The 27,180-nt window shown below is 40.8% G+C and overlaps 1 protein-coding gene across 9 annotated transcripts in view; it reads right to left on the minus strand.

Moving 5' to 3' along the window:
* EIF2AK2 (eukaryotic translation initiation factor 2 alpha kinase 2) overlaps positions 1-27,180 on the minus strand; it is a 43,766-nt gene that overhangs the window by 6,263 nt on the left and 10,323 nt on the right. For 2 of the 9 annotated variants that reach the window (XM_043543414.1, XM_043543410.1), the window contains exons 3-14: positions 24,736-24,856; positions 21,618-21,817; positions 17,014-17,140; positions 14,511-14,599; positions 13,480-13,576; positions 12,010-12,044; positions 11,747-11,836; positions 11,022-11,141; positions 7,877-7,996; positions 6,401-6,593; positions 5,012-5,137; positions 4,185-4,283 (exon numbers count right to left, since the gene is read on the minus strand). In XM_043543414.1, coding sequence (XP_043399349.1) covers positions 4,185-4,283; positions 5,012-5,137; positions 6,401-6,593; positions 7,877-7,996; positions 11,022-11,141; positions 11,747-11,836; positions 12,010-12,044; positions 13,480-13,576; positions 14,511-14,599; positions 17,014-17,140; positions 21,618-21,817; positions 24,736-24,856 — 1,417 coding nt within the window. Of the gene's footprint in view, positions 1-4,184; positions 4,284-4,347; positions 4,499-5,011; positions 5,138-6,400; positions 6,594-7,876; positions 7,997-11,021; positions 11,142-11,746; positions 11,837-12,009; positions 12,045-13,479; positions 13,577-14,510; positions 14,600-17,013; positions 17,141-21,617; positions 21,818-24,735; positions 24,857-27,180 lie in introns of those variants that run through there. The other 7 variants (XM_037895436.2, XM_043543411.1, XM_043543417.1 and 4 more) reach the window with 5 other exon arrangements.

The raw sequence follows: 27,180 nt of genomic DNA on the forward strand, positions 1-27,180 counted from the left end.
ATTCCCCCGCACCACACACACAATCTTTACTTTTAACATTGCTACAGTGTTTCAGAGAGTGCAAAACAGGGAAGGGAGGTAGGAAGGAAAGAAAAAAAATCTCAGACTCAGATTACAGTCTGTGATTAATATGTCCATGGGCTTTATGGTCTCTATCTCACAGAAAATATAAAATATAATGTGGAGGACTTATGTTACACACACAACATGAATGCCATTAGAAAAATTCAAAAACACCTTTTTAACTCACTTTTAAATAATCAGTGCTAAGTCACAATGACCAACATTTTTAAACCCAGGTGCCTAAAATTATGCTCCTAAATACGTATTTAGGTACATAAACAGAAGTGGCCTAATTTTCAAAGATGCTGAGCAACCCTCACTCTAAATTAAGTCAGTAACAGTGGCAGGTGCTTTGTACCTTTGAAAAATCAGATCACGTCTAGTTAGGTGTTCATATATGGATTTAAGAGCTTAATTTCAGGCACAGTTTTCAGGTTTGAAAATTTTAGCTACGCTCCCTGCCCCAAAAAGCTTGTCATTGAAGACAAGACATAACAGAGGAAGGTGACCAGCACTAGGAAGGCAGGGGTAAGAGAATCACAGAATATCAGGGTTGGAAGGGACCTCAGGAGGTCATCTAGTCCAATCCCCTGCTCAAAGCAGGACCAATCCCCAACTAAATCAAGAGGACAAGCATTACAGCAAAAAGGATAAAGGTAGCATCAGAGGTCTAATTTTAAAAAATAATGCTGAAGGCAAAGAGAGAAACCTCTGTTTTGGTCATCAGACACATGCCTGTTGACCAATTCCTATGGTCCTTACTTGAGCAAAACTCTCACTGACTTCAAAGGAAGTTTTGCCAGAATGAGGGCTGCAAAATAAGGTACCCCAGAGATTTAGTATAGCACGTATCAGACTAGCCATTCCCTTTTCCCCTCCCCTCAATGTAATTTGACCTGTCAGCAAATCCAGCCAAAAAGCATCCCAGACATCAAGAGTACAAAGCAGGGTGTGTAGGTTACTAGCTGCAGAGTGCTTCAGTCCCATGCGGGTAAATGCGATATATATTTTACAGGACACGAGGATAGTTTTATAGTTAGGCACTGGACTGGGATGTAGCTCCAGGTTCAATTTCTGTCTCTGCCACAGACTTACTGTGTGACTTTGCGCAAGGCCCCAATCCTGAAAAGACTGAAACACATGTGTAAGTTTATGCACCTGAGTAATACCATACACTTCAGTAAGACTACTCATGTGCATAACGTAGAGCCGGTAAAAAAGGTTTACTGATGAAAAATGTCTTTTTAATTAAAAAAGAAAAGGGGGGGGGGGGCAAAAATGTTGGCAGCAATATTGATTTTAAAAATCATTTTTTTAAACAAAAAGTGAAACAATTTGTTTCAAATAAAAACTTGTTTAATTTTTGAACAAGTGTTTTTTTGCGGGGGGTTCTCTCATCTTCTCTTTTTTCTCCCCTCCCTTATTCTTACCCTTTTGGAGGATAAAGGGAGACAAAAGATAGTGAAAACCAAGCAAAACACCTAAATTCTAACATTTTCTTGGTTTTTGAACTTTGAAAAAAAATTCAGTTTGACAAAAGCAACCTGTTTTTTTCCCATGGAAAAAAATTTTTTTTAAGATCTTTTTTTTAATTTCTCATTTAAAAAAAAAATATATATATACCCTTTACAACCCAGCCCTAGCATAAAGTTACACACATGGTTAAAAGAACAGGAGTACTTGTGGCACCTTAGAAACTAACAAATTTATTTGAGCATAAGCTTTCGTGGGCTAAAACTCACTTCATCGGATGCATGCAGTGGAAAATACAGTGGGAAGATATATATATACACACACAGAGAACATGAAACAATGGATGCTATCATCACTCTCATTAATGTGAGCTATTACGAGCAGGAGAGAAAAATAACCTTTTGTAGTGATAATCAAGATGGGCCATTTCCAGCAGTTGACAAGAACATGTGAGGAACAGTAGGGGGGAAAAACAAACATGGGGAAATAGTTTTACTTTGTGTAATGACAAGTCTACTCCCAGTCTTTATTTAAGCCTAATGTAATGGTGTCCAGTTTTCAAATTAATTCCAATTCAGCAGTCTCTCGTTGGAGTCTGTTTTTGAAGTTTTTTTGTTGTAATATTGCGACTTTTAGGTCTGTAATCGGGTGACCAGCAGTCTCTCGTTGGAGAGACTGCTGAATTGGAATTAATTTGCAAACTGGACAACATTAAATGAGGCTTGAATAAAGACTGGGAGTGGACGTGTCATTACACAAAGTAAAACTATTTCCCCATGTTTATTTTTCCCCCTACTGTTCCTCACACGTTCTTGTCAACTGCTGGAAATGGCCCATCTTGATTATCACTACAAAAGGCTTTTTTTCTCTCCTGCTGGTAATAGCTCACCTTAACTGATCAATCTCGTTATAGTGTGTATGATAACACCCATTGTTTCATGTTGTGTGTGTGTGTGTGTGTGTGTGTGTGTCTACTGTATTTTCCACTGCATGCATCCGATGAAGTGGGTTTTAGCCCACGAAAGCTTATGCTCAAATAAATTTGTTAGTCTCTAAGGTGCCACAAGTACTCCTGTTCTTTTTGCAGATACAGACTAACACGGCTGCTACTCTGAAACACGTTGTTAAGTATTTGGAGGATCAGGGTCTTAATCTCGCTGTACTTCAGTTGCACACCTGTAAAATAACACAATATTTCTTTACCTCACAGGGTTTTTGTGAGGATAAATAATGATACACTCAGATACCATAGTGCTGAGGGCCACATAAATATCTCAATTCATATCGCTTGCTCTCTCTTCCCCTCTCTGATGGAGATTAAGTTTGCTGTACTAGACAGCAGAGCTGTCTGACAGACTAGATAGCAGATAGAAAAGGAGTACTTGTGGCACCTTAGAGACTAACAAATTTATTTGAGCATAAGCTTTCGTGAGCTACAGCTCACTTCATTGGATGCAACAGATAGCAGATGTAGCCAATGATTTTAGTTTATTGTTCATTTTTTGTGTGATGTTATGATTAATCAACATCATATATATTCATTGTATGTTAATTAGAGTTAATTTGTAGGATTATAGAAGTATAAGATTGATCAGTATTTAGAGGAATCGTACTGGGTAAAAGTAAGTAGGGCTGAAACGCAAGGCCTACAGGCTGAGGCCTGTAAGATTTTAGCTTACCCATACTAGGCCATCAAGTTAAGAAATGCTGATTTAACTAAGTGATCGAAGAATAACCCGATGCCCTAAGATTACGGGAAAAGATGTACCAGTGGGTGATATTGCAAAAAATTAACAGTAAAAGTAATTTTTTGCTTACAAGATACCCAGTAATCACGTTTTGCTAACACACGCCCTAACCGCAGGGTGCTTGATGTGCAGAAATGCTAATGAGGTATAGTCAGAATTACATTATAAAAAAGGGTGCCTAGATTAGGAAAATTGAGCTTCCTATGGGAAACTCTAGCAGGAACCATCCCTCTACTAATAATCAATCCATGAGAGACCTATCAGACCCTAACTCTTGTTAAGGATGTGAGTCGAACTATGTTTGTAACTTGTGCGTAGGTTCGGAAAGAATTTCTGTATGCTTGGGTATTCAAAACTTTAACTGAAACTTTTATAAAACTTGTAAAACAGACTAGATCTTGTACTCGTGAATGTCTGTGTGGTTACTACCCTTGGTCTTTATGTGTTCCTAGAGACTCTAAATCTGAAGCAAGTAGCAAAGGTGACTTTCACTCTGTTAAGATTGAAACTGTAGCCGCCAGAGCCGATCGCAGGGTGGTGTAATACCACATTACAAAATTCACTTTAAATAAAATGAAAGGCTACACAGAGGTGACAAACAGAGAGCACCAAAACACATTGACAAGTGAATGGTGCTAGGGTAATTTTTGTTTTAAATTTTGGAAGACAGCTTTTATTCACAAAAGTAATATGAATATGTAGGCCTCACTGAAGTGAATTTTCAGGAAGGACAAGAATGAAGAGAGGATGAACACCTAATGTACTGGTATAAGGAAGGTATTCCAGACATATGGGGCAATAAGGAACACTACATAATATACAAGTAATACGTCAAGTCATATTTTGCCTTATATAGTTTTCTTCTGACCTATTTTTCATTAATAGTTTAAGATTACTTACCTGAAATTTTTCAGCATCAGTGGAAAATATCCAAAGAATTTCAAAGAGAATTAATCCTAGTGCAAATATATCCACTTCCTGTCCATATTTGTCTCCAGCCTGTGGTGATTACAATAAAAATAGCATATACCAGACATGCCTTTTAGGTCTAAAAATGTATCATAATTGAAGTGTTTTCATACAATCCAATTCTGCAGTATTTATACAAGCTAAAATCCCTATGAAGTCAATGGGAGTTTTGCCTTAGGACGGCATGATTGGGACCACCAGGCCCTCATACAAGTCCTTAAATCTCCGTGCCAAAGATGCCCCATCTGTGAAACAGAGATAATATTTACTGTTAAGTGAAATGAAATATACAGACTTTAAAGCATCCATAGTCCCACATACATAGGATAAGTAATTGATTCCCCCTTCCAGATAGGGAATCAGACACAGAGATTCTAAGGCCAAGATTTTCAATAATGGATGCCTAAAGTTACCCAAATTCACATTTCGGTACCTAAATTAGTGGCCTGATTTTCAAAATTGCTGATCACCCACAGCTCCCACTGACTTCAAACTTTGTAATGTAAGACAGTATCGATGAGAGAGGATCACCTCATTTCACAACTGACTTGTGCAATTTGCTTCAGATTTTCCAGTTTAAAGAAAATAATAAAAAAATCTATCCTGATTTAGGATCACACCTGGAAAACTTTAGGCAACTGGTTTAGTACTGGAGAAATTAGGACAGGGATGGCTAAATCTGGACTTAAATGCAAGGATAACTATGGAGACACTCATGTCTTCTGATGTCTTACTATTAATCCTGCGGTAACGGTTACCTGTTCTGGGCTCATATATGATCTTGTTCCCTTTTCTGTTGTCCGTAGGTCATCTGTCATTGAAGTTACAAGTCCAAAGTCACCTATTTTTATTTTATTTTCACGAGATATGAATATGTTGAGGGGCTAAAAAGGACAATTGAAAAAAATGTCTCAGTTTCACGTTACAAACTTTTAGCACCAGGAAAAAAATCAGTCATAAGGTACTTCAGTGGAAGAGTTGCTAAACAGTCAAGGAAATGATTAGGAGTTATGTATCAAAATAAAAACTGTTGGTTTAACAATGAAATTTTAAACACACTAGTCAAAATTTGAAATCATGACTGCCATAATAACTAATTGTTCTCATTTGCACATACAATTAAGTACTACTGTGTTATTCTATAGCATTGGTTTTCAAACTTTTTTTCTGGTGACCCAGTTGAAGAAAACTGTTGATGCCCACGACCCAGTGGAGCTGGGGATGAGGGGTTTGGGGTGTGGGAGAGGCTCAGAGCTGGACCAAAGGGTTGGGGTACGGGGGTGAGGGCTGTGGGGTGGGGCCAGGAATGAGGGGTTCAGGGGGTGGGAGGGGGCTCTGAGCTGGGGCAGGGGTGTGGAAGGGGGTCAGGGCTCTGGGCTGAGGCTAGGGATGAGGGGTTTGGGGTGCAGGAAGGGGCTCTGGGTTTGGGGGGGTCTCAGGGCTGAGGCAGGGGGTTGGAGTGCAGGAGGAGGTCAGGGCTCTGGTTTGGTGGTGCAGGCTCTGGGGTGGGGCAGGGGATGAGGGGTTTGGGGTACAGGAAGGGGTCCCAGGTTTGCGGGGGCTGGGGGCCAGGAACCAGCCAATGGGAGTGCGGAGCCAGTGCTTGGGGCGGTGGCAGCATGCAGAGCCCTGTGGTCCCCCTGCCTAGAAGCCAGACCCGCTGCTGGCCACTTCCGGGGCGCAGCGCAGTGTCAGAACAGGTAGGCACTAGTCTGCCTTAGCTGGCAGCACCGCCGATGGGACTTTAATATCCTGGTCAGCGGTGCTGACCAGAGCCACTAGGTTCCCTGGGTGCTGAACAAGGCAATCCAGTGCCTTACATGCCAGTACTCGGTCGCAACCCGAACTCTGAAAAACACTGCTCCCTAGGGCATTAACTTCAGTACACTAAAATATATGATGTGTTGTATGTGATTTATTAAAATTGATTTTGAACTCAAACTTGAAACTTAATATATACCTAGTATACAGCATTTCACATTCAAAAGCACTTTGTGATTTTATTCCCAATCTTACACACACTGACAGACCCTTATGCTCACATGGAGTCCCACTGAAAATAAAACAACAGTTCAACATTTTCTGATCCTCCAAACATTTATTCATTACATCTGTCCACCCACACAACGATCATCTGTTCTGCTTACCTTGAGGTCTCTGTGAATAAACCCTTTAGAATGAATATATTCTACTCCTGTCACTATTTGTCTAAATTTGATGAGAGACTCATCTTGGTAATTTTTCTTCCCTCTCTTTTCATCAATCCAGCCATCCAGTGTTCCTTTCTCACAGAATTCCATTTGGATAAAAAGGCAATCACATAGAAAATCTGACCTCGGTCTGTAAGAATAAAATTAAATCACAGTATTAAAAACAGCACTACACAATTGTTCCTAAGCAGTTGGCTCAATGGTTTGCTGGTTTCCAACCTTTCATTTGGCTGCAGGCCCCCACAATCGTGGCCAAAAGTCCCTAATTTTTTAGGACCACTCCAGGTAGGCTTGGGGCTGCCAGTGATGGCACTGGAGTCAATCCTAGCTCCCAAATAGCCAGCTGCCTGCCACTGAAGCCTGTTCTACACTAAGTAGGCTGGCGTAAGGCAATTTACCTCATCCTAATTATGTCAGTGTACACACAACAGCTTTGTCCTGCCAATGTAAGTGTCCTACTACACGGACAATAACAACTCCATCTCCACAAGAGGCATAGCACTTATGTCGGTGTAGTTAGGGCGACACAGTGTCTGTGTAGATGCTGCGTTACTTACACCAGCTGTTGGCTGTCTTGTCAATTTCACAGCTCCATGCTGGAGCCCCCAGCTCCCTGCTCCCAGCCAGGCTGCGCCCAGAGGCTCCCCGCTCCGGGAGCTGAGAAGCCTGGGGTGGCTGCCCCCCAGCTCCCAGCAGGGAGCCGAGAGCCTGGGGAAGTGGGGACAGATGGGCTCCCAGTGGGGAGCTACGCGGAGCTTAGATACTTGGCCCTCAGCCCCCCACAATGCCCCTCTTCAGGCGGTGGAAGCACTGCTAGTGAGGACATGCACCACTGACAGAAGGAGGGTAGTGTGGACAGTAATTACTGCAGTGGCTGTAAGTCGACCTAACAGAGGCTGACTTAGGGCTGTAGTGTACACATGCTCTGAGTCAGCTCTTCTGCTGAGCAGCCAGTAGACCCACAAGGTGGGGCAGAACAATACCATGGGACAGGGCATGATCTAGTGAGTGAAACACTGGTTGGAGAAAAAATAACTCCTGCATTTTAATCCCAATGCAAATACCATCTCTCTTAGTTGCTGAAGATCCTGCTACTGATTTGGCTTCAATATAAGACATCATTCCAAATTAGGCCTCAATGTCAGTGTACATATCTGCGACACATACTGTTCACCAAAAAAGTGGCAATTCATCAACAAAAAGGAGATATACATGTACATCGTTCATTAAGCATGCTGCCTGATGTTAAATATTTTTCATGTTCTTTCTTCTTTTATTAGATGGAAAAAATATAAGTGTAGGGATCTGTAATTCACTCATTTTTTACCACACAAATCTGCAAGAGGGAAAAAATAATCTGATTATTCCAGTTAAAGAGCCATTGATTACACTACAGAATTCATTTTTATTTACCTTGAAAGGCTTGAACTGTTCTCAGAATTGAGAAAGTCTTTCCCAGTCCAAGAGGTGTAATACCGTATGATGTTTTCATGCGCAAGCTCTGCTAGTGCTTGTACCTCACGCTGTACTTTACTAAAGAAAGAAAGAAAAATTCTCATTACACAACACTGAAGAACTGACACTTCTTAATAAAATGAACAATAAGATTAACTGAAGACAGGATATCAAGCAACAGTAGTAATCTTCAGGATTAAATATCTATTTTAAATTATTTTAAAAGTCAATATAATTGTTTAATTTTTAAAGAGAAGCTGAAAATTGTATCTACTAGCTGTGTTTCGTTTGCCAGGCTGTTCTTGTGTTTTGCCTATTGTCTGCTCTATTATCCTGAGCACACAAGTGTTTGAACCCTGTTCAAAATGTTTGAAATGAGAACCGCACCCCAACTCAGATTCTTGTACTTAATACCTTATCTGGTCATAAGAACACAACAGATAAGCAAAGCATAGAGTTGATGCTATCATGGAGAAATTAAGCATCCAAAGACCCTGATCCTGCAAACACTAGAGCATATAACTTTTAATTTGCAAGTAGTCCCTCTACATACACTGAGCTCAGCAAGACTATTCATATGCAAGATTATTTGCAGAGTTTGGGGCCTACTTTGATTATTGTAGGGCTGTCCAATGAATTAATTTCAACCTCAGATGGGGCCCAAATGTGACCCTTTATTTGAGGAACATATAGGGCTTACATTTAAAATGTTAAATTTACTTCTCAGGAGTGCAATGTGAATGAAAATAGGAAATATCCTGGAAGAACATTTAGTAATACAATATACTCATTAAAATAAGACACCAAAGCAATTTAGGCTAAAGGTTGCTCTGAAACTGTTGTAAATAACATGGAGGAGGAGATCCTTAAAACAATTTGTTAAAGAGACACTTACAACTTGTTTTTTAATTGATTATTTAAAATAAATATTACTCAGCATTTTATCAGAAATTAGAATGTCCAGAAAAGTTTTTTTATGCTCCTCTGATGACGTTTATAACCGTCTTTTTAGCAAGTGACACAAGGACAAAGAAACAATTATACTGGTTTTATAAAGAGTGTTGCCAAATGCACAAAGAAAAAATAGGAAGGGAGGATTTCCCCCACCCAGTGTATAGTCATCTGAATTGCTACTGGTCAGTTCAAACATTTTCAGACACAAATGTGGTTTTCAAAGTGACTCTGTCTCTTTAAATGTTCTATAAATCTGTTAGTCTGCAGCTGACAAGTTTTATAAAAGCAGTAATCACCATTCATAGATAATCTACCAAGTGTTCTGCAAATTTATAGATTCCCAGGCCTGCAGAGAACACTGTGATAATCTAGTTTGACCTCCTGTATAACACTGGCCACAGAACTTCCCCAAAATAATTCCTGTTTGAACAAAATCATAGCTTTTGGAAAAAACATCAAATCTTGATTTAAAGATTACCAGTGGCTTAGAATCCACCACAGCCCTTGGTAAATTGTTCCAATGATAAATTGCTCCTCACTGTTAAAAATTTACACTTTATTTCCAGTCTGAATTTGTCTAGTTTCAACTTTTGACCATTGGATCTTGTTATATCTTTGTCTGCTAGACTGAAGAGCCCTTTATTGGGAACAGAAATTTGTCATGTAGCTCTTTGGAGTCTATCACTATAAGGCATATTATCCAATCATTTAATCATTTTCATGGTACTTTGGGACTGGTGAACCTCACATATGGTGAATCAGGTTTTCAATAACCTCTCACTATATTAGACGTGGCTGTCTAGCTATGGGTCAAGGGCTGGAATGCTTAAAGGGGACTGTATTTGGCTACTTGGAGAGCAGCATGGTATTACAGAAGCTGTTTTGTTACTGACTTGGTTAATCTAACTGAAGAATAAACCACCAGTTGTGGGAATTGTCTGCCCTATTCCTTGCAGTCTGCCCTGAGTATAGCATTCTCACTGTGGTCCATGCACTCAGTCACACCTCTCTTCTCCCACATCTCTACTGAAACAAGGCTGCTTGAAAGACTTTGAATTGGGGAAATTGGTCCCAGGCTGGGAAGGGAATCCAGACTGTGTATTAAGAACTGTGAACTGCCCGCAACATCCGGAGGGGTGAGAAAAGCTGTTTGCTTCAAATTTTACTTAGCATGAAAAAGTTTAGGAATTAGCTTGCAATTTTATCTTTTATTTCTTTTAAAAGCCAATTCTGACTTCTATGCTTATACCACTTATAATCTCTTAAAATCTACATTTCTATAGTTAATAAACTTGTTTAATGTTTTATGTAAACCAGTGTGGTTCATTGAAGGGTTTGAGGAATCTACTCAGGTTAACAAAGGCTGGTGCATATCCATTACCCTTTGATGGAATGGCAGACTAATTAATGAGCTTGCATTGATCAAGAAGGTCTTGAGCCGTGCAAAACACGCATTGCTGGGGTGCAAGGCCGGGACTGAGAGATATGCAGGAGTTGCCATATATCTGTTTATGAGAGGCTGGAAGAGCATTCATATGACTTTGCAGGGTGTGACTCTCACATGCTAATGGCTATGTGAGAGCAAAGCCTGGAGGGGCTGCTTTTCACTTGCGGAGCAGTGTGAGAGGTATCCTAAGCTAGAGAGTTAAGGGGGCACAACAGTTCCACTGTCCAGATTGTACCCTGGGGGTTGTCACACAAATACAGAGGTAAAATAACTTCTCTATCCCTACTTGAGATTCCCGTTTATGCATCCAAGGAACGCACTTGCCCTTTTGTCCGCTTCATCATCTTGCCCAGGATCAACGTCAGGCTGACATCCCTATGATTACCTGGTCATCCCATTTTCTCTTTTTAAATACTGGCACAACATTAACAAAGAGAGCGCGCACAAGTTAACAAATCCTGTTTCCTATGCTGTGCTGGACTATAATTCTAGTGCACAGAGAAGCAAACATCAAAAGACAGCACACTCATTTCAGCTCCACTGAGAACAGAGAAATAAACATGTTTGTCAGACAGAATGGACAACGCTGTAAAGGAAAATTACTTAAACTTTTAAGAGATTATTACAAACAAACAGTTTCATCTACAGAAACTGTTTGAGAGTGTCCTTTCAAATAAAAGCAAGCCGATGTACAGTACTTACTCGCTACACGTGACTCGTTTGACAGCATAGTACTTCTTATCAATAATTTGTTTTGCTTTGAAAACATTCCCAAATCCACCGCTGCCAATTCGCTCTAGCTCTTCAAAATCCTTGATAAGTCTTTAAAATAATAAAATTAAATTAATTAATTAATAATAATAATTTTAGCAAAATCAGCCCTAACATTAATTTTGGAAAGTATGGGTCTGATTCTGGAACTTGCAGAGCATCTCCTGAGAGACGCTGAGCATCATCTTACAAGAGATACTCAAACCTCAGGTAAACAAAGCGTCTTGCGGCCCGCCAGGGGCTTATCCTGAACAAGCCGTGAACCAAGTTTAGGAACCCCTGGATTAGAGGCATTCCTACGCTATTTTACATACTTATAACATTTACATTTGGAATTTTCATAAGAACAGAAGCTGTCCACCCATTTTCTTTGAATAACCTCTTCTATTACAACATTTGTAGCACCACCCATTTCTCGGGGTAGAGGGAAAAATGAAGAAACATTCTACAGAGTTGCACAAATGCCAAATACAAACATTCTTATTATAGGAAATACCCTATACCTCACCCACAAGTGGCAGTTTGCATATGCTTGTAAATGGAATTCCTTCTCCCCCTTTCTTTGTTTTGCAATAAACATGCAAAACTGTTAGTCAGGGAAATCTAACCCATCATTGCAATAACTATACATCTCTTACTTAAAAGCTCCTTCTCACCTTTCATCCTGAGTGTACTTATTTTCCTTTTTCTCTTCCTTGACCTGCTGCCCTGAGAACGAGGGTGCCAATTTAGTTGCAATCTCTCTTCTTAGAGAAAAAAGAAAATTTACAATAAAACCTTGTAATATATGAATACAGAAAAGAAATTTACCTGGAAATATTTTTGGTGTCATGTTTTAGTCAAGTATCAAAGCCACTAAAACAGGATTTGCAATATTAATTTCAGAACATATATATTTAAAAACAAAGTAATTACGTACCTCTTAGATTTCATGGCAGCATTTTTGGGAGTTGCCTATATCAAAAAAGAAAAACAAACATATTCACTGTTTTAAAGAATGATGATTATTTTTCTAATATGGATTGGATGTGGCTACCAGCTGTCCAAATCCATACTTAGACTGGTTGGCTCATCTGTTTGATGACAACCTTCAGTTTAAATTCCTCATGAAACTTGGATATTACTAGCGCTGTGTGAGTAATGGATTTTTCAGAGTTCGCTGGCAATCCCAGGGGGAAAAAAAAACCTGTTTGTGTCAACCCCAAAGCTATTTTCTTCAAACTTTTTGATGAATCAGAAGTTGGGAAAAATTCATTTTGATCAAACAAAACATTTAGTTCAAGCTAAAACTAAATATTTCTATTTTGAGCATTTTTTAACATTTTAAAAACTAAAGGAAATTTCAAACTGAAAAGTCATTTTGAACTGAAAAAATAACTTTTAATTTAAAAAGTGCTGAAATAAGGTTTCAAGTTTTCAGAATATATGTGTGTATATATATATATATATATATATACACGGTACACCAAACAATTTAGCAAAACTGACACAAATTCCAGAAGCGTTTCAGCATAGCCAAATCTACACTTTTTGCCGAAAGACGTTTTGGCTCAAAAATGTCCCCCAGCTCTAAGTATGACATCATGATTCTTATCAACATGCATCAATTACATTCAATGTACAAGCACAGATCCATCAACTTCCATGGAAGTATGCCTGTTTAAGCCAGCAGCAAATCTGACCTATTGTATGTTTAGTGAGAATGATGGTAAAAAGATAATGAACATTTTAAATAACATTCAGATATATTTTGTAACGATAATCATTGTGGGTAGAGGAGAAAATTGATACTGCACTATGCTCTGAAACTCCCCTAACTCGGGCTCTAACAGGCTGCTAGAGGAAGCAGTTCTTAACTCTTGCGGTGAAATAGAGAGAGTGAAGCAATCTCAAAAGATTAGGCTCCAATTTATTGGTAGTTTTAGGCCCCGGTCCAGCATTGTCACCCTCACAGGCCAACGGCTCAGCCTGCATTTAGCCCCCATGACATCAGTGACACAGCAGTCCACCTGCACAGATCACAAAGCAGGAGTGAAGCCACATATGTTTCTTTTTGGGAGTGGTTCAAGGTTAATAGGCAGCTAGTGAGGAGCAGAGACCTCATGTTGTGTACTCCAAAGAGTTTATCCCACTCAAGAGATGAACTACTACACTCTGCACTAGGGCCACATTCCACTTCCAGCAAAGTATCTGAGGACATACTAACTTCAAAAATTAGATACAGACATTAGCAGCCTCAAGTATCCAATTTTACCTATGTGCAACTTAAATATTTTGGAGATAGTAGCTCTGTTATCCACATCTTCATTAAAAGTGAAAATTATGAACAGGAGTAAAATAATGACAGTCTAAAATTTAACTATAAGGAATAAAGGCTTTCATACTGTACCCAAGGAGATGAACAATCTTCAGCTACTTTCAGGTCATTCATTTTATTTACTAAGCTCCCATCTGAGTTGATATTTTTAGATGCAGAATCAGAACCACTATAAGGGGAAAAATGGATTTCAATATATCTCCTTCAAACAATTCTTGAATCAAAACTACGATTCTTGATACAACAGAAAAAGGATTATGTGAATTAATTTAAAATACAAAACTTCACTTGTACCACAATTCTTGTGATTCAATAGCATTTTATTATAAAATACTTATTTCTATAATGGATTTCATCCTATTATGTCACTGTGATTTATAAATGTTAGTTATGTATTCTCACTATGGTAAGGCAGGTTAGGTACAGAGATCATTTCAATGCAGTGAGGCCACCACTGGTCCAAAATATAGCTGCTCTTTAACACTACACAGGGCATCAGAGAGAGTAAAGTGGTGATACCAGAGCCAAATTAACCATCAAGCACAATAGGCTGGTGCCAAGGGGTCCCAGCACAGACTGGAAAATTTCTCACCATCATTTTCTTTCTGCTAGCAACTTCTCTCTTCATTCTCCATGAATACGTTGTGCCTCTTTTGATTAATGGAGAATGAAGAGAGAAGCGGTATAGCAGAAATTATAATGCGGTGCACAGAAATTACTGAAAAGAACTGACATCCGTTAAACAAAGCAGTGTCATAATACAAAAATGGCTACTGAAAACTTCAATAGAGTGACACTCTTCTTTTCACATCAAGCAGAAATGCTTCTAAAATAATTACTGGTGCTCAACAAGAAAGCATTCAGGATAGCCAAAAAATCTGTGTATCATAAAGTATATTATAAGAAATATAAAAAAATTAAATGCAATTGCACAATTAAACTGTATTCTTGATCTGTAGATAAAGAAACAGGTTTAAAATACAACTGATTAATTCACAAGTGAAAAGACAGCAAAAGATTTTGCTTAACCGCTCTCAACTAGTTCTTGAATTATAAGCAAATGCATTATGTTAAACATCACAATATTAATGGTTCCAACTTACTTTGCAGATGACCAGCTTGACATTCCACTGGAACTACTAAGTAGACTATTTGCAGAACTGGCAACAGCTGTGTGTCTCCCTGCCTGTATATACATATATAAAAAAAAAAAACAAATACCTGATACCTACCAGTCAAAGCTTTGCTACTACAAATGACAACATTCTAAAATGACAAAAACAATGGAGTTTCAGAAAAAGTTATTGGAACTACATTAAACACTAAAGCCCCAGCTGGGGAAGACGTTTATTACTCCTGGGGGAATTCTGTGCGACTCCGCGCCCGCAGAAAACATCCGCCCCCCGCAGAATTCCTGTGCTTCCCTGCAGAAAACAACAGGGAAGCAAAAAGCAGCCACGTGGGGGAGGGGGTACAACCATGGTCGCAGTTTTTTGTGGGAGATTCACCCCTCCCAACAGGGGTGAGGCATGGGGGGCAAACAGGGTTACGTGCCACTGCCCCTCCCCATCGTTTCTGCAAGCGCAGAGCTTCCCACTGCAGGAGGCTGCTTCTTGGCTCCGCTGACTCTGCAGCTGAACGCCATCTCCTGAGTCCTAGTGCCAGTCGTGCTCCCCTTCTGTGTGCTGGGAACCTTCCTCTTTTCTGTGCAACAGTCAGTGCCTGTGGTGGGCCTGGGTAAGGGGGGTGAGGGGAATGTGGGGGTGAGGGGGAGGGATGAGATTGGGAAGAAGAGTGCACAGGGGAATCGCAGGGGGAAGTGGGCGCCCGGCATGCGGCATCCCCTCGGCAGCAGCTGGTGCTCCCCCATTAAGCAGGCCCATCAAACCTTCACCCTGACAAGGCCTACCCCCCTACACCTGGACACCCACCTCCCATGAACCCCCATACCCAATTCCTATCCCACTGAGCCCCAACCAGCTGCACCTGGATCTCCACCCCATCAAGCCCCACTCCCCCAGCACCCAGACACCACCCCACACCAAGCCCCATCTCCCCACATCCAGACCCTCCCTGCTGAGCTCCAACCACCTTCACCTGGATCCCCTGCAAATCCCCATTGCCCCTGCACCCGGCACCCCCAACGAGCCTCTGTGCATCCAAATCTTCCACTGCGCCGCCTTCACCCAGATTCCCCCACACAGAAACCTCTCACCCCACACCTGGATCCCCCACACACACACACACACACTAAGCCCCTCCACATTTGGATCCTGCTGGGCTGAGTCTGCCCAACCACTCTCGGCCCTTGGACTGTGTCAGCGTTGGGTGCAGCCTCACTGTCGAGTCCCCCTACCAGCGGAGGTGAAGGCTTCAGAGTGATCTCCCACCTCAGTACAGCCAGTGGCCCGTGCTCCCCACTGCCATGCTGGAGCCCCATTTTTATTGACAAATAAGATTTGCAGAATTTTAAAATACTACATACAGAATTTTTAATATTCTGGTGCAAAATTCCCTCAGGAGTAGTTTATGCACATGCTTAACTGTAAAGCACTGGGGTGAAATTGAAGGCATTTGCCCCATTGAAGGGGGAATTTTTCCATTAACTTTAGTGTGACCAGGATTTTGCCCCAGGTATTTAAAACTTTACATCCTTTTTCACACCTGCAATTAAATATCAGCAAAAGTAGAGTTTTGTAAATATCTTATGACCAGATCTTGACCACGAATCCAGGAGACATTTATAGTACATGCCCTCATTTGCAAGAGTAACAAGGGATGCAAGGATGAGGCCCCATTAAGAATTAGGACCAAAAAACAGTATTCATTAGTTGAGGGCAAACTTTTCAGAGCTTCTGCATCTAATTGCCATCTATATAGTAACTGGGCACGCAAAGTGATAAGCATGCAAAGTTTGCATTACAAATTTAGAGCTGGCTGAAAATTTAGTCGTAAGTAATAACTGAGTTTTTGCCTTTTTCCATCCCTTTGTTTTCACTTAGTAAGAGACACTGAAGTTTCAGATTAAAAGCAAAAAGTGTGATATCACAGTTAGGCATGTGTAAGAGGTGCTCAGCAACCTTGACTTCCCTTGAATTCCACTGACATTGCAGGCTCAGGTCCCATATGATTAAAAAAAAAATTCTGATTTGCAAATTAAACACATCCAACACAAATGCAAGGAACTATATAATTAAGAAAACTTAGTAATTGTACAGCAGCACTGTACTATGCTCGAGAGAATTCCATTTCAGTATATTAGTTAAGTTTTAAAGAAAACTGTAGTGAAATATTTTTTCATAAGTTCTTTTGTCATATGCATTTGTCTTTAACTGAATGATAACTCACAGGACCATATACTGAAATATGCAATTAGAGATTCAGATTTTTTGGGGGGGGGTACAATAAGCTATTGACTATACAGACACTGTGAATTTTAGCTACCGTACAGTGGAGCACCACCAACATAAATCTATGAGGCAAAGATTATTTCTCCCTCAAACTGAAACAAACCAGACTAATTTTTAACCAAATGATGATGGACCTTGCTTCAAAAGATGAATGAGCCAGTAGTCTCTTTACATACAGACTACATGCAATACATACCCTTGACGTTTCTTGAGATCTTAACTGTTCATATGCACATTTTGCAGCAGCCTGTTTTGCAGCTTTTTTATCATTTCCAGTGCCTGCACCATAAATCTGGTCACCAATTTTACAGCTAAAAGAAAATCTGTAAGAATAATAGAGAATAAAACAGTATCCATAAATCCTGTACGGCAAATTCTAATGTTAACGATTTTGAATACTAATGTCATGTAGAAATGATTCTAGGAAGAACACAGTTCTTCAATATTCTTCTGCATATGTACGTTTTCAAATATAACTTTAGTCATCTAACTTGAGATGCCTTAAAAGGGTCGGATTTTTAGAAGATAGGGCTTAGCATTTTCTGAGGAGCCAGTGCCATAAAGCATCTTAAATAAGGTACCCAAAACTACTAGTCATTTGAAAATCCTGAATGTAGATTTTAAGACTAGTTCCTTGTAAAGGTATTTTTTAAATTGCAAAATTGTAACAACAACTTAGCCTAGAATAGTATATTATTTAAAAGAGAGAGAGAGAGTGCGAGAGCGCGCACGAGCGCAGGCTGATTAAGGCACATTCTACAGAATAAAACATTTGCGGTGAAGAATTTTAGTCTGTGTTTGATTTACCAGGACAGATTCTGTGAAAAATCTTAACGGAATTAAACAAGAGTAAGATTATTTTTTAAATCATAATTGAATTAAGCAAGTTTGTTTTTAAAGGAGCACTGAAGTCAGTTTGAGAGCTACCAATTTAAAAAGCATTTCTTAAACATAAAGCACTTCTCACCCTGAATAAACTACTAAATGTATTTTATTTAAAAATACTGCTATGGCAAGTCATTTTGCTAAAAAAAGAACATGGATTTGTGACAGGGTAATAAGAATTATAAAGACAGTTTGGAAATAGATTCCAGACTAAGACACTGATCCTGAAAACTCTCAGATACATGCTTAACATTAAACCCAATTAGTCCCATTAACTTTAAACACACATATTTGCAAGATCAGGGCGTATCTTTCCATGTTCATGCTGGTGTTTTATAATTCTATTTTTAATTATTTCAGCCAAAATGTACCTGTTATGAACTAGGGCTCTTTGGTTAGACATTCCTGTTACCCTTCCACATTTTTCATAGAATCATAGACTTTAAGGTCAGAAGGGACCATTATGATAGTCTAGTCTGACCTCCTGCACAACGCAGGCCACAGAATCTCACCCACCCACTCCTGTAACAAACCCCTAACTTATGTCTGAGCTACTGAAGTCCGCAAATCGTGGTTTAAAGACTTCAAGGTGCAGAGAATCCTCCAGCAAGTGACCCGTGCCCCACGCTGCAGAGAAAGGTGAAAAAGATAAGCACAACATTCATACCCTCCACTACAATAGCTAATTTAAATTAATTACATTTTTTTGTTAGCAGCTCTGACACTTCATTCTTTAATTCATTCAGAACTGTTGGATGTGTCACTGATGAATTGATGTTTTTTAAATTTATCAATTTGTTTCAATACCTCTTTTGATACCTTGCTCTATAATAGGGTTGCAAACTTTCTAATCGCACAAAACTGAATACCTTTCCCCTCCCCGTACCCCGCCCCTTCCCCAAGGCTCCACCCCCCACTCACTCCTTCCCCCCTCCTTCTGTCGCTCACTCTCCCCAACCCTCAGTCACTTACTCATTTTCACCAGGCTGGGGCAGAGGATTGAGGTGTGGGAGGGGGTGAGGATTCCGGCAGGGGGTGTGGGCTCCGGGATGGGGCCAGAAATGACTGGTTCAGGGAGCAGGAGCAGGCTCGGGGCTGGGGCAGGGGTTTGGGTTGAAGGAGAGGGTGAGGGCTCTGGACTGAGGGTGAGGGCTCCGGGGTGGGGCCAAAGATGAGGTGTTCAAGGTGCAGGAGTGGGCTCCAGGCTGGGGTGCGGGGCAGGGGTGAGGGATTTGGGGTGCAGCAGGGGGCTCCGGGTTGGGGCCGAGGGGTTCAGAGTGCAGGAGGGGGTTCCGAGCTGGGACAGGAGGTTGGGGTGCAGGCTCAGAGAGGAGCTCCAGGCTGGGGCAGGGGTTTGGGGTGTGGGAGGAGGTGCGGGGTGAAGGCTCCAGGTGGCGCTTACCTCAGGCGGCTCCCTGGAAGCAGCGACATGTCCTTGGGCTCCAAGGTGGCGGCGCAGCCAGGCGTCTCTGCACAGTGTGTGCTGCCTTCGCCTGCAAGCACCGCCCCCACAGCTCCCACTGGTCATGGTTCCTGGCCAATGGGAGCTGTGAAGCCAGTGCTCGGGATGGAAGCAGTGTGCAGAGACCCGCTACAGGGACGGTACCCGCTGCTTCCAGGAGCCCCCCGGAGCCAGGTAGGAAGCCTGCCTTAGCCCCACTGCGCCGCCAACCGGACTTTTAATGGCCCGGTCAGCGGTGTTAACCGGAGCTAAGAGGGTCCCTTTTCGACCATGTGTTCTTGTCAAAAACTGGACACCTGGCAAACCTAGTCTCTAACAGTAGGTCTTTATTATCTGAAAATAACAGATATCTCCCATTATCCTCTGCAGAGAAAACCAAGGCTATGTATTCACTGCAATAAAAGATGTCTTTTTATATTGAGTTAACTATTTCAGCGTATACTATTAGTGGAAACAATGCACTATAGCTTTTACCTCAATATAACTAGTCCCCCCCCCCACATGGGGTTTACCTCCACTAGCTATTGAGATAAAAACTACAATGACTTTTTCCATTTGAATTTTACAATAAGATGGCTACTATGATGTGAATATATAAAAAGAGACAATCTCTAACCCGAAGAGCTTACATGAAAGCCCCAATCCAGTATATGTGTACGTGCTTACTTTCACTCACGCGAATAGTCCCACTGAAGTCAATGGAGCTACTCATGCAACTATTTGACTTTACACAAGCATTTGCTAATTAGAGACAAGATGTGACATGTAGGTAAACACTGCAGAGCCTGAGGAAGGGGAACAAGGTTGAATATATTATGTAAACAGCCAATTTGGAGACTTCAGAGGTTTGTTTCTTTTAACTTTTTTTGAAACAATATAAGTGAGTAAGAGAGGTTGTCACTTTTTTTGGACTTTGTTATCTCTAATGTCCATCAGTGTTGTGCACTCTGTTTTCTTTCCCTTATCAGAAGACTGGTAAGAAGTCTTACAGCTTATTAGAAGTCTTACAACTTGGAATTTGTATCACTAGAGATTCTACTATATGGTCCTCTCTGCACGTAAATTTATTTTATCTCATTGGATTCTATCAACTCTTTTGTGTATAGTGCTACTCACCCACCTCTACAATCTAGCTTGGCCTTCCCTGTAGTTAATAACCAAGTATTACATACTGGACATGCACATTTTGAAAACAATTTGACAATTTTGTAAGTTAAGCTTATAGCTAATCTATATAACCATGTATTCTTATAACTGTTACCTGTTTCTTTCCTAATTCCTCTTTCATGATCTATACCCACTTATTATGGCTAATCTCAATTAGACTTTGAACTCTTTGGGACAGGGGCTGTTGTTTTCTACTGAATGCACAATGCCTAGTACGATGGGACAACGGTCATAACAGTGACATCTGGATGCTTCTGTAATAAAAGTAATAAAACCACTGTTTTATCATTCTATCAAGCTTCAGTATTGTCTCTGTGATGGGGTATCTGCGCTCCATTCCTGGATGAAGCACAAAGGGTTAAACCCCTTCAATGGGCTGAGAAAAGAAACCTACCCCTTAAGGATTACCAGAGTCACCAGGACTTGGAAGCAGGATCTGAAAGCTAAGGTCTGATAGGCAAGGAAGGAGCCTTAATTAGAGAAGCCACAAAAAGAATCAGAAGGAAAACAAGAGTTTTGTTGTCTTCTAGCCTAGGAAGCGGGTGAATCAAGCCCCAATCCGGAAGTAAGGTGAAACTGAGGAATCAACTGCCGGATTTTTTTCAGAAGAAGTAGCATACTTCTGCACAGATACCAACTACCTACAGCAAAGGCTGTTTGCTGAGGCTTCCTTTGGACAAGACTGAAAGCAAGGCTTCCTTTATGAATTGTTTTGCTTCTCATAATGTACAAATAGCCATGTTTTCTCCTTTGAAGATTGCGTTTTAGCAGCTGGGAACTGATCCAGCTCTCTAGGAAAGCAATAACAACTCTCAGTGACTTCAGTGGTAACAGGTTTAATTCCTTGGTTTATAGGACTGTTAAGCCAATCTCAAAAGCTGATTTGATCAGAAATTTGTAAGGGAGTAATTAGGGGGTCATGCACTGGCAATGTCACAAACTGTCAATATTTTTAAGATAAGATATACCTTGCTAAATATCACTCTTTTGGGAGCAGTTCTTAGCAAACACTTGTTGGAATAGTTCCACCGCTATCTGGATTCCTTCAATTCACTTTTAATTCCTCCCATTATGGTTTCAATTGTGGGTAGATCTCATTCCAGTAACAGATACAAAAAAATGCCCTTTCCTCAAGCAGGTCACTGTGACAGATCCCTTTGACTTTGGCAGCGAGTACATGATTGCAGTTCTGGAGACTCATCTAAAAGCATCCATGTAAAGAAACAAAAGAGCAGGCAAATAGAGAGAAGAAGCAGAAGGAATTAACAACATTAACCACATCTTACGTTTTTTTATGGGGGGGTCCACATTCATCTTCTAATTTATACTCAATCACTATGTTATGTTTTAGTCCATATTTGGTAAGCATGGAGATACAGTCAAGTGGTTGTATCTCTTTCAGTATGTCTGATGAAAACTCTGTTGGCGGTGGTGGTGGCGGCGATGGCTGCGGCTGTGGAGTTTGTGGGAGCGAAGCCTGTTTAGTCTACAAAAAAAATATACAAAATATGCATAGCTTGAAAGGCTTGAAGTTACTAAAGAACATAAAATGAGCATCATGAGAGTGCTGGTATAACTGCAGGGGTTGTGAATCCTTAACCAACTGTTATAGGCATTTCACAACGTTTTAAAAATAAACCATTTCCCAATCGCCACTAATGGGATGTACTGGCTCTGTAAAGCGGAGAACCATCCTGGATAATTACTATACCATTGTAGATTTTGCAAAGAAGTTTATAATCAACGAATCTTTAATAGAAGATTTCAGGATTGTCACCTGCTGGTGAATCACGCTGAAACTTAGAATCTCTGTTCAATCAGCACAAAGCGATGGAAACAGCTACAAGCATGGTTGAGAGCTCTTTTTATTGGGAATATGACCAGGTTCAACGACCACTGGGATTCACCATCGGTTACCATTCAATTATTATGTTCTCAGCCATTTTACACACATGCATTAGACCCATGTGACAGCACAGGCTTTCACATGCTAGCAAGTACTGAATGACATTAAGATGCTTAGGTGTCAGGCTGAATTCCCCTATTTCTGTGCTCAATGCCGTTGTGTATATAAGGACAAGGAGTTATTTAAGTTTGAATCCTGATCAAATTAACATTTGATGACTGTTTGGTGGCCACTGAAATGAGTAACTGCTCTCAATAGGTATCCATACATGACAATCACCATCTTCACCAGTTGCAGATACTCTCTGCAAAGAGGTTAAAGGCTGAAAGTGCCTAAAGACTAAAGTACTCTCCTCCAACCCCTTAATGAGGTCCCTGCAGCTCAAGGATGAGGCAGTGTAGGGGGAATACCTGTAATGCTAGTACTGCACCTACTGTCGCTAAACTTCTTGTTCCAGCATTTTCCCCCACAAGCAATAGTCATTCACATAAAATAAAGCTCAGACTGGAACCCAACTCAGTGCAGGTTTGGCCTAGTGAACATTCTTGTTTTGAGTATGGTTCTTATTCAGTTAGACTATTTGTTTCCATGACAGGCCCTTGTTCCCCACCCCATGTTTGGACACCAATGAATACAGAACGCTTCTCTGTCTGCAGAGCACCTCCTTCCAGTTATCCCATTCATGAGATGCACCATGTAGAAATATACATTCTATAAAGGACTGTGAAGTACATATGGGCCTTGCAGAAATACTGCTGACTCTCTGGAATGCTAAAAAGAGGAGGTCAGGGAAAAACTGAAATAATTCAATTCTGAAATGCAGCCTCTGTCTCTTGTGGGAGTTGTCATTCAGGTACCTCATGCTCCAGGCTCTACAGCGGGACTTCATCTCTCATGATGCACCGCAGGCATTGAGCTGCCAAGATGAACTGCCTCCCCCTGACCAAAAAGGAATTCTATGGCTCATCATGAGAGATGCAGTCCTGATCAGGGATCCCAGCCTACACAAAACAAGAGGAGCATGAGACGTCCAAACCACAGTGGCATTTCAGAATTGAAATATTTCAGTTTTGGATTTTTGGCCAAAATCCACAAGATTTTCCTCTGAGGTGAGGAGAACCAAACAAAACACGAAAGCTTTCCAGCCAGCTCTACTTTGCAGCTCCTTAAAACAGTCTTCACCATTCAACTCCTTAACCCCAGTTATGGCCATTGAGAACAATAAATGTAATATATTTCAGAAATAGAAATAATGAGAATTACAATAAACACAAATGCCATATATTTTAACAGGACTACCACATGAAAATGATTACCGGTAATTATCCTGCTCTGTTCAGTTCAGGGCACTACATCTCAAAAGGGAGAATTCAGTGAGGTCTAACAAAATGCCTCTCACACTCTACTGACATTAAGAGAAATCCAGTGTAACTTGCTAGATAGATTAAATATGCCTTGCATGAAGTGTTTAATATTTGGTATTCTGGATTCACTTGTGTCCCCCAAGTGTAATTTGTTGCTTAGAAAATACTTGGATACCTTTTGGATCTGACTTAGGCTCAGATTTCTCATCTAAAAATCAATTGTTAAGAAATACTGTGGTCCCTTCGCCAGATCTGTGTCTTGATAAACCTATGTGAGACGATCAATGAAAAAGTTTAATTGGAGACATTTAGCTTGAAAATGTATGCCTAGAAAATGAGACTATAATGAACTTTCAGATCACAACTCCTTCTTACAGCCTATTTTCCTGGAAGCACTTTCTTTCTGCAATATATAGTCATATGAAGATGGATTTAGCTCTTGGGTCATGTTTATTCAACATCTTTGAAAAGAAGAGTCTTGTTAGAAGATGACTATATGACAGACTTGAGATTTTTTTTTAAATATACTTTTATTTTCCTTTCCAGTGATACCTCAATTTAACAGGTTGTATTTAGCATCAATTTATACCTTTCACTTTTTTCCCCCCATTATGGTTCTGAAACTAAACATTTGTTTCTAAACTACAATGTGGACATGGATTTTTTTAAATGTTCACGACTGATGTGAATATCTTTTCCAAAACCAACTCTAAAGAATATAAAAAAGAATTAAAAGTCTGGAAAAAACTCTAATGGAATATTACAAAAGGACATTCTTTTCCAACAGAGAAATTTCTAATGGATCCACTTGGTCTGGACAAAGATATCTTTTTACAAATAGGAAAGAGGATGTTCTAAAAAGAGCAGATGATATCCAGTCACATTGTCGGGCTTTTCGGTCCCACAAACCAGGACGAGAGGTTTTTAGTTTTGGCTTTGACATGTAGTAGAATTGCCATGCTTAAGGATTTTCTAGACAGACACCTGTCACTCAGACAGTTTAGAGACCATTTGAATTGCCTCTACCATGATTCAGGGGATACATTTGAAGATGACCCATTCAAAGCCCTCTAACCCAAACAAAACAATGATAGTTTACCATTTACTTTTAAACAAAAGATGTTGTTTACTTACTTGATTTTCTTGTGTTATGCTACCCCATGCTGCCTTTGCGGCCTCTTCTTTTGCCTCTTTCTTGGTTTTACCTGTAGCTACAGGATACTCTCTGTTACCTATTACAACCATGACAGTGAACCTGCAATAAAAAAAACTGTTCACTGAACACAGCTGAATTGTGGCATATGCCTAAGGACCCTTATCAAGATTCCATTGTTCATTTATCTTTAGAGCACTATGAAATGTTATGCAAGTACTTAAGTATTCAAGTACTTATCATCTCCCAAACCCCATTTTCATAATTCTTTGGAAGCTTCAAGTGTTCTTATAAATAATATCTTCCCTCCTCCTCAATCACATGTTCATACTATAACATTTATAAACACTAAGCTGCTTTACAAAAGCACTGAAGAGTGCATTAAGATAGCGATGGATAGCTTGAATCTGTTGATACATGTCCAGGACTTGGAGGGGCCAAAGACCAGGATGCTCTTCATTGCTCCGGATTGTGGGAAGAGAGAAGGCTGGCCTGCCTTGGTTACATAAACGAAATTACATCCACCCTTGGTCTGTCACTGCATCATTATTTTACTAAGGGCACATCTATACTACAAACTGAAGTCGACTTAAATCAACATCCAGCTGCTGCAGTAATTAAGTTGGCTGTGCATGTCCACACCACCCTCTGTGTCAGTGGAGCTCATCCTCACTAGCAGCGCTTGCATCAGTGCAGAAAGCAGTGTACTGTGGATAGCTATCCCATGGTGCAACCAGGACAATTGACTGTGGATGGCTCTGTTTGCAGCAGGCCTTCCTGTGAGTCAGGCTGGGAGGAACGAAGGCTTGGGGACTTATAATGACATGTGATCATGTCACCTGAACTGGAAGCCATCTTTAACCTGGTGTTTTTCCATTGAGAAGGAGGGGTGGGAACCCAGAGGGACAAAGGATTCCCACCTTATGCAAAAGACATATAAGTCGGTGGAACAGAACAAGGGGGAGCCATCATGAGAAATCCCCTCGCTACCACCTGAGCTGGAACAAGGGCTGTACCAGGGGAAAGGACTGTGCCCAGACTACAAAGGTGGCAAGTCAGTGAAAGAAACTTATTGAAACATCTCTAAGGGTGAGATTTTATCTGTATTCAGTTTTTATTACTGTACTAGACTTAGACATGCGTGTTTTATTTTATTTTGCTTGGTAATTCACTTTGTTCTGTCCGTTACTACTTGGAACCACTTAAATCCTACTTTCTGTATTTAATAAAGTCACTTTTTACTTATTAATTAATCCAGAGTATGTATTAATACCTGGGGGGTGGGGGGGAACAGCTGTGCATATCTCTCTATCAGTGTTATAGAGGGCGAACAATTTATGAGTTTATTCTGTATAAGATTTATAAGGGTAAAATGGATTTATTTGGGGTTTGGACCCCACTGGGAGTTGGGCATCTGAGTGTTAAAGACAGGCACACTTCTGTAAGCTGCTTTCAGTTAAGCATACAGCTGTTAGGGGACATGGTTCAGACCTGGGTCTGGCTTTGCAGCAGGCTAGCGGGTCTGGCTCAAACTAGGCAGGGCACTGAAGTCCTGAGCTGACAGGGCAGAAAAGCAGGAGTAGAAGTAGTCTTGGCACATCAGGTGGCAGCTCCTAAGGGGGTTTCTGTGATCTAACCTGTCACACCAGGAACTGTGTGCGGAGCTCGTCTCAGCCTTGCAGCACAGCAACCCTAAAATGAGACCTGCTCTGACAGCGGAGAAGCAATTGACAATCACTGTGTGGAAGCTTGCAATGCCAAACTGCTACGGGTCAGTGGGGAATCAATTTGGAGTTGATAAATCCACCGTGGGTGTTGTTGTGATCCAAGTATGCAGGGCCATTAATCGCTTTCTGTTAAGGAGGGTAGTGATTCCATGCAACGTGCAGGGCATACTTGATGGCTTTGCCACAATGGGGTTCCCAAACTGCAGTGGGGCAATAGATGGTGTGCATATACCCATCTTGGCACCAGACCACCTTGCCAAAAAGTACATAAAGAGAAAGGGATACTTTTCTATGGTGTTGCAAGCGTTGGTGCAGCACCTGGGGTATTTTACCAACATCAACACCCGGTAGTCTAGGAAGGTACATGACATATGCATCTTTAAGAACACAGGTCTGTTCAGAAAGCTGCAAGCAGGGACTTTCTTTCCAGATCATAAAAATCACCACTGGTGGTGTTGAAGTGCCCATACTGATCCTGGGAGACACCCTATCCCTTACTCCCAAGGCCCATGAAGCCATACACAAAGCATCTGGACAGTAGCAAAGTGTGGTTCAACAACAGGCTCAGCAAGTGCAGAATGGTGGTTGAAGGTGCCTTTGGCCATTTGAAGGGTTGCTGGCGCAGTTTGCTCACTAGGTTAGACCTCACTGAAAAAAAATGTCCCCATGGCTATAGCTGCCTGCTGTGTGCTTCATAAT

The sequence above is a fragment of the Chelonia mydas genome, chromosome 3, assembly GCF_015237465.2.
Source record: "Chelonia mydas isolate rCheMyd1 chromosome 3, rCheMyd1.pri.v2, whole genome shotgun sequence".
NCBI classification, from domain to species: Eukaryota; Metazoa; Chordata; order Testudines; family Cheloniidae; genus Chelonia; species Chelonia mydas.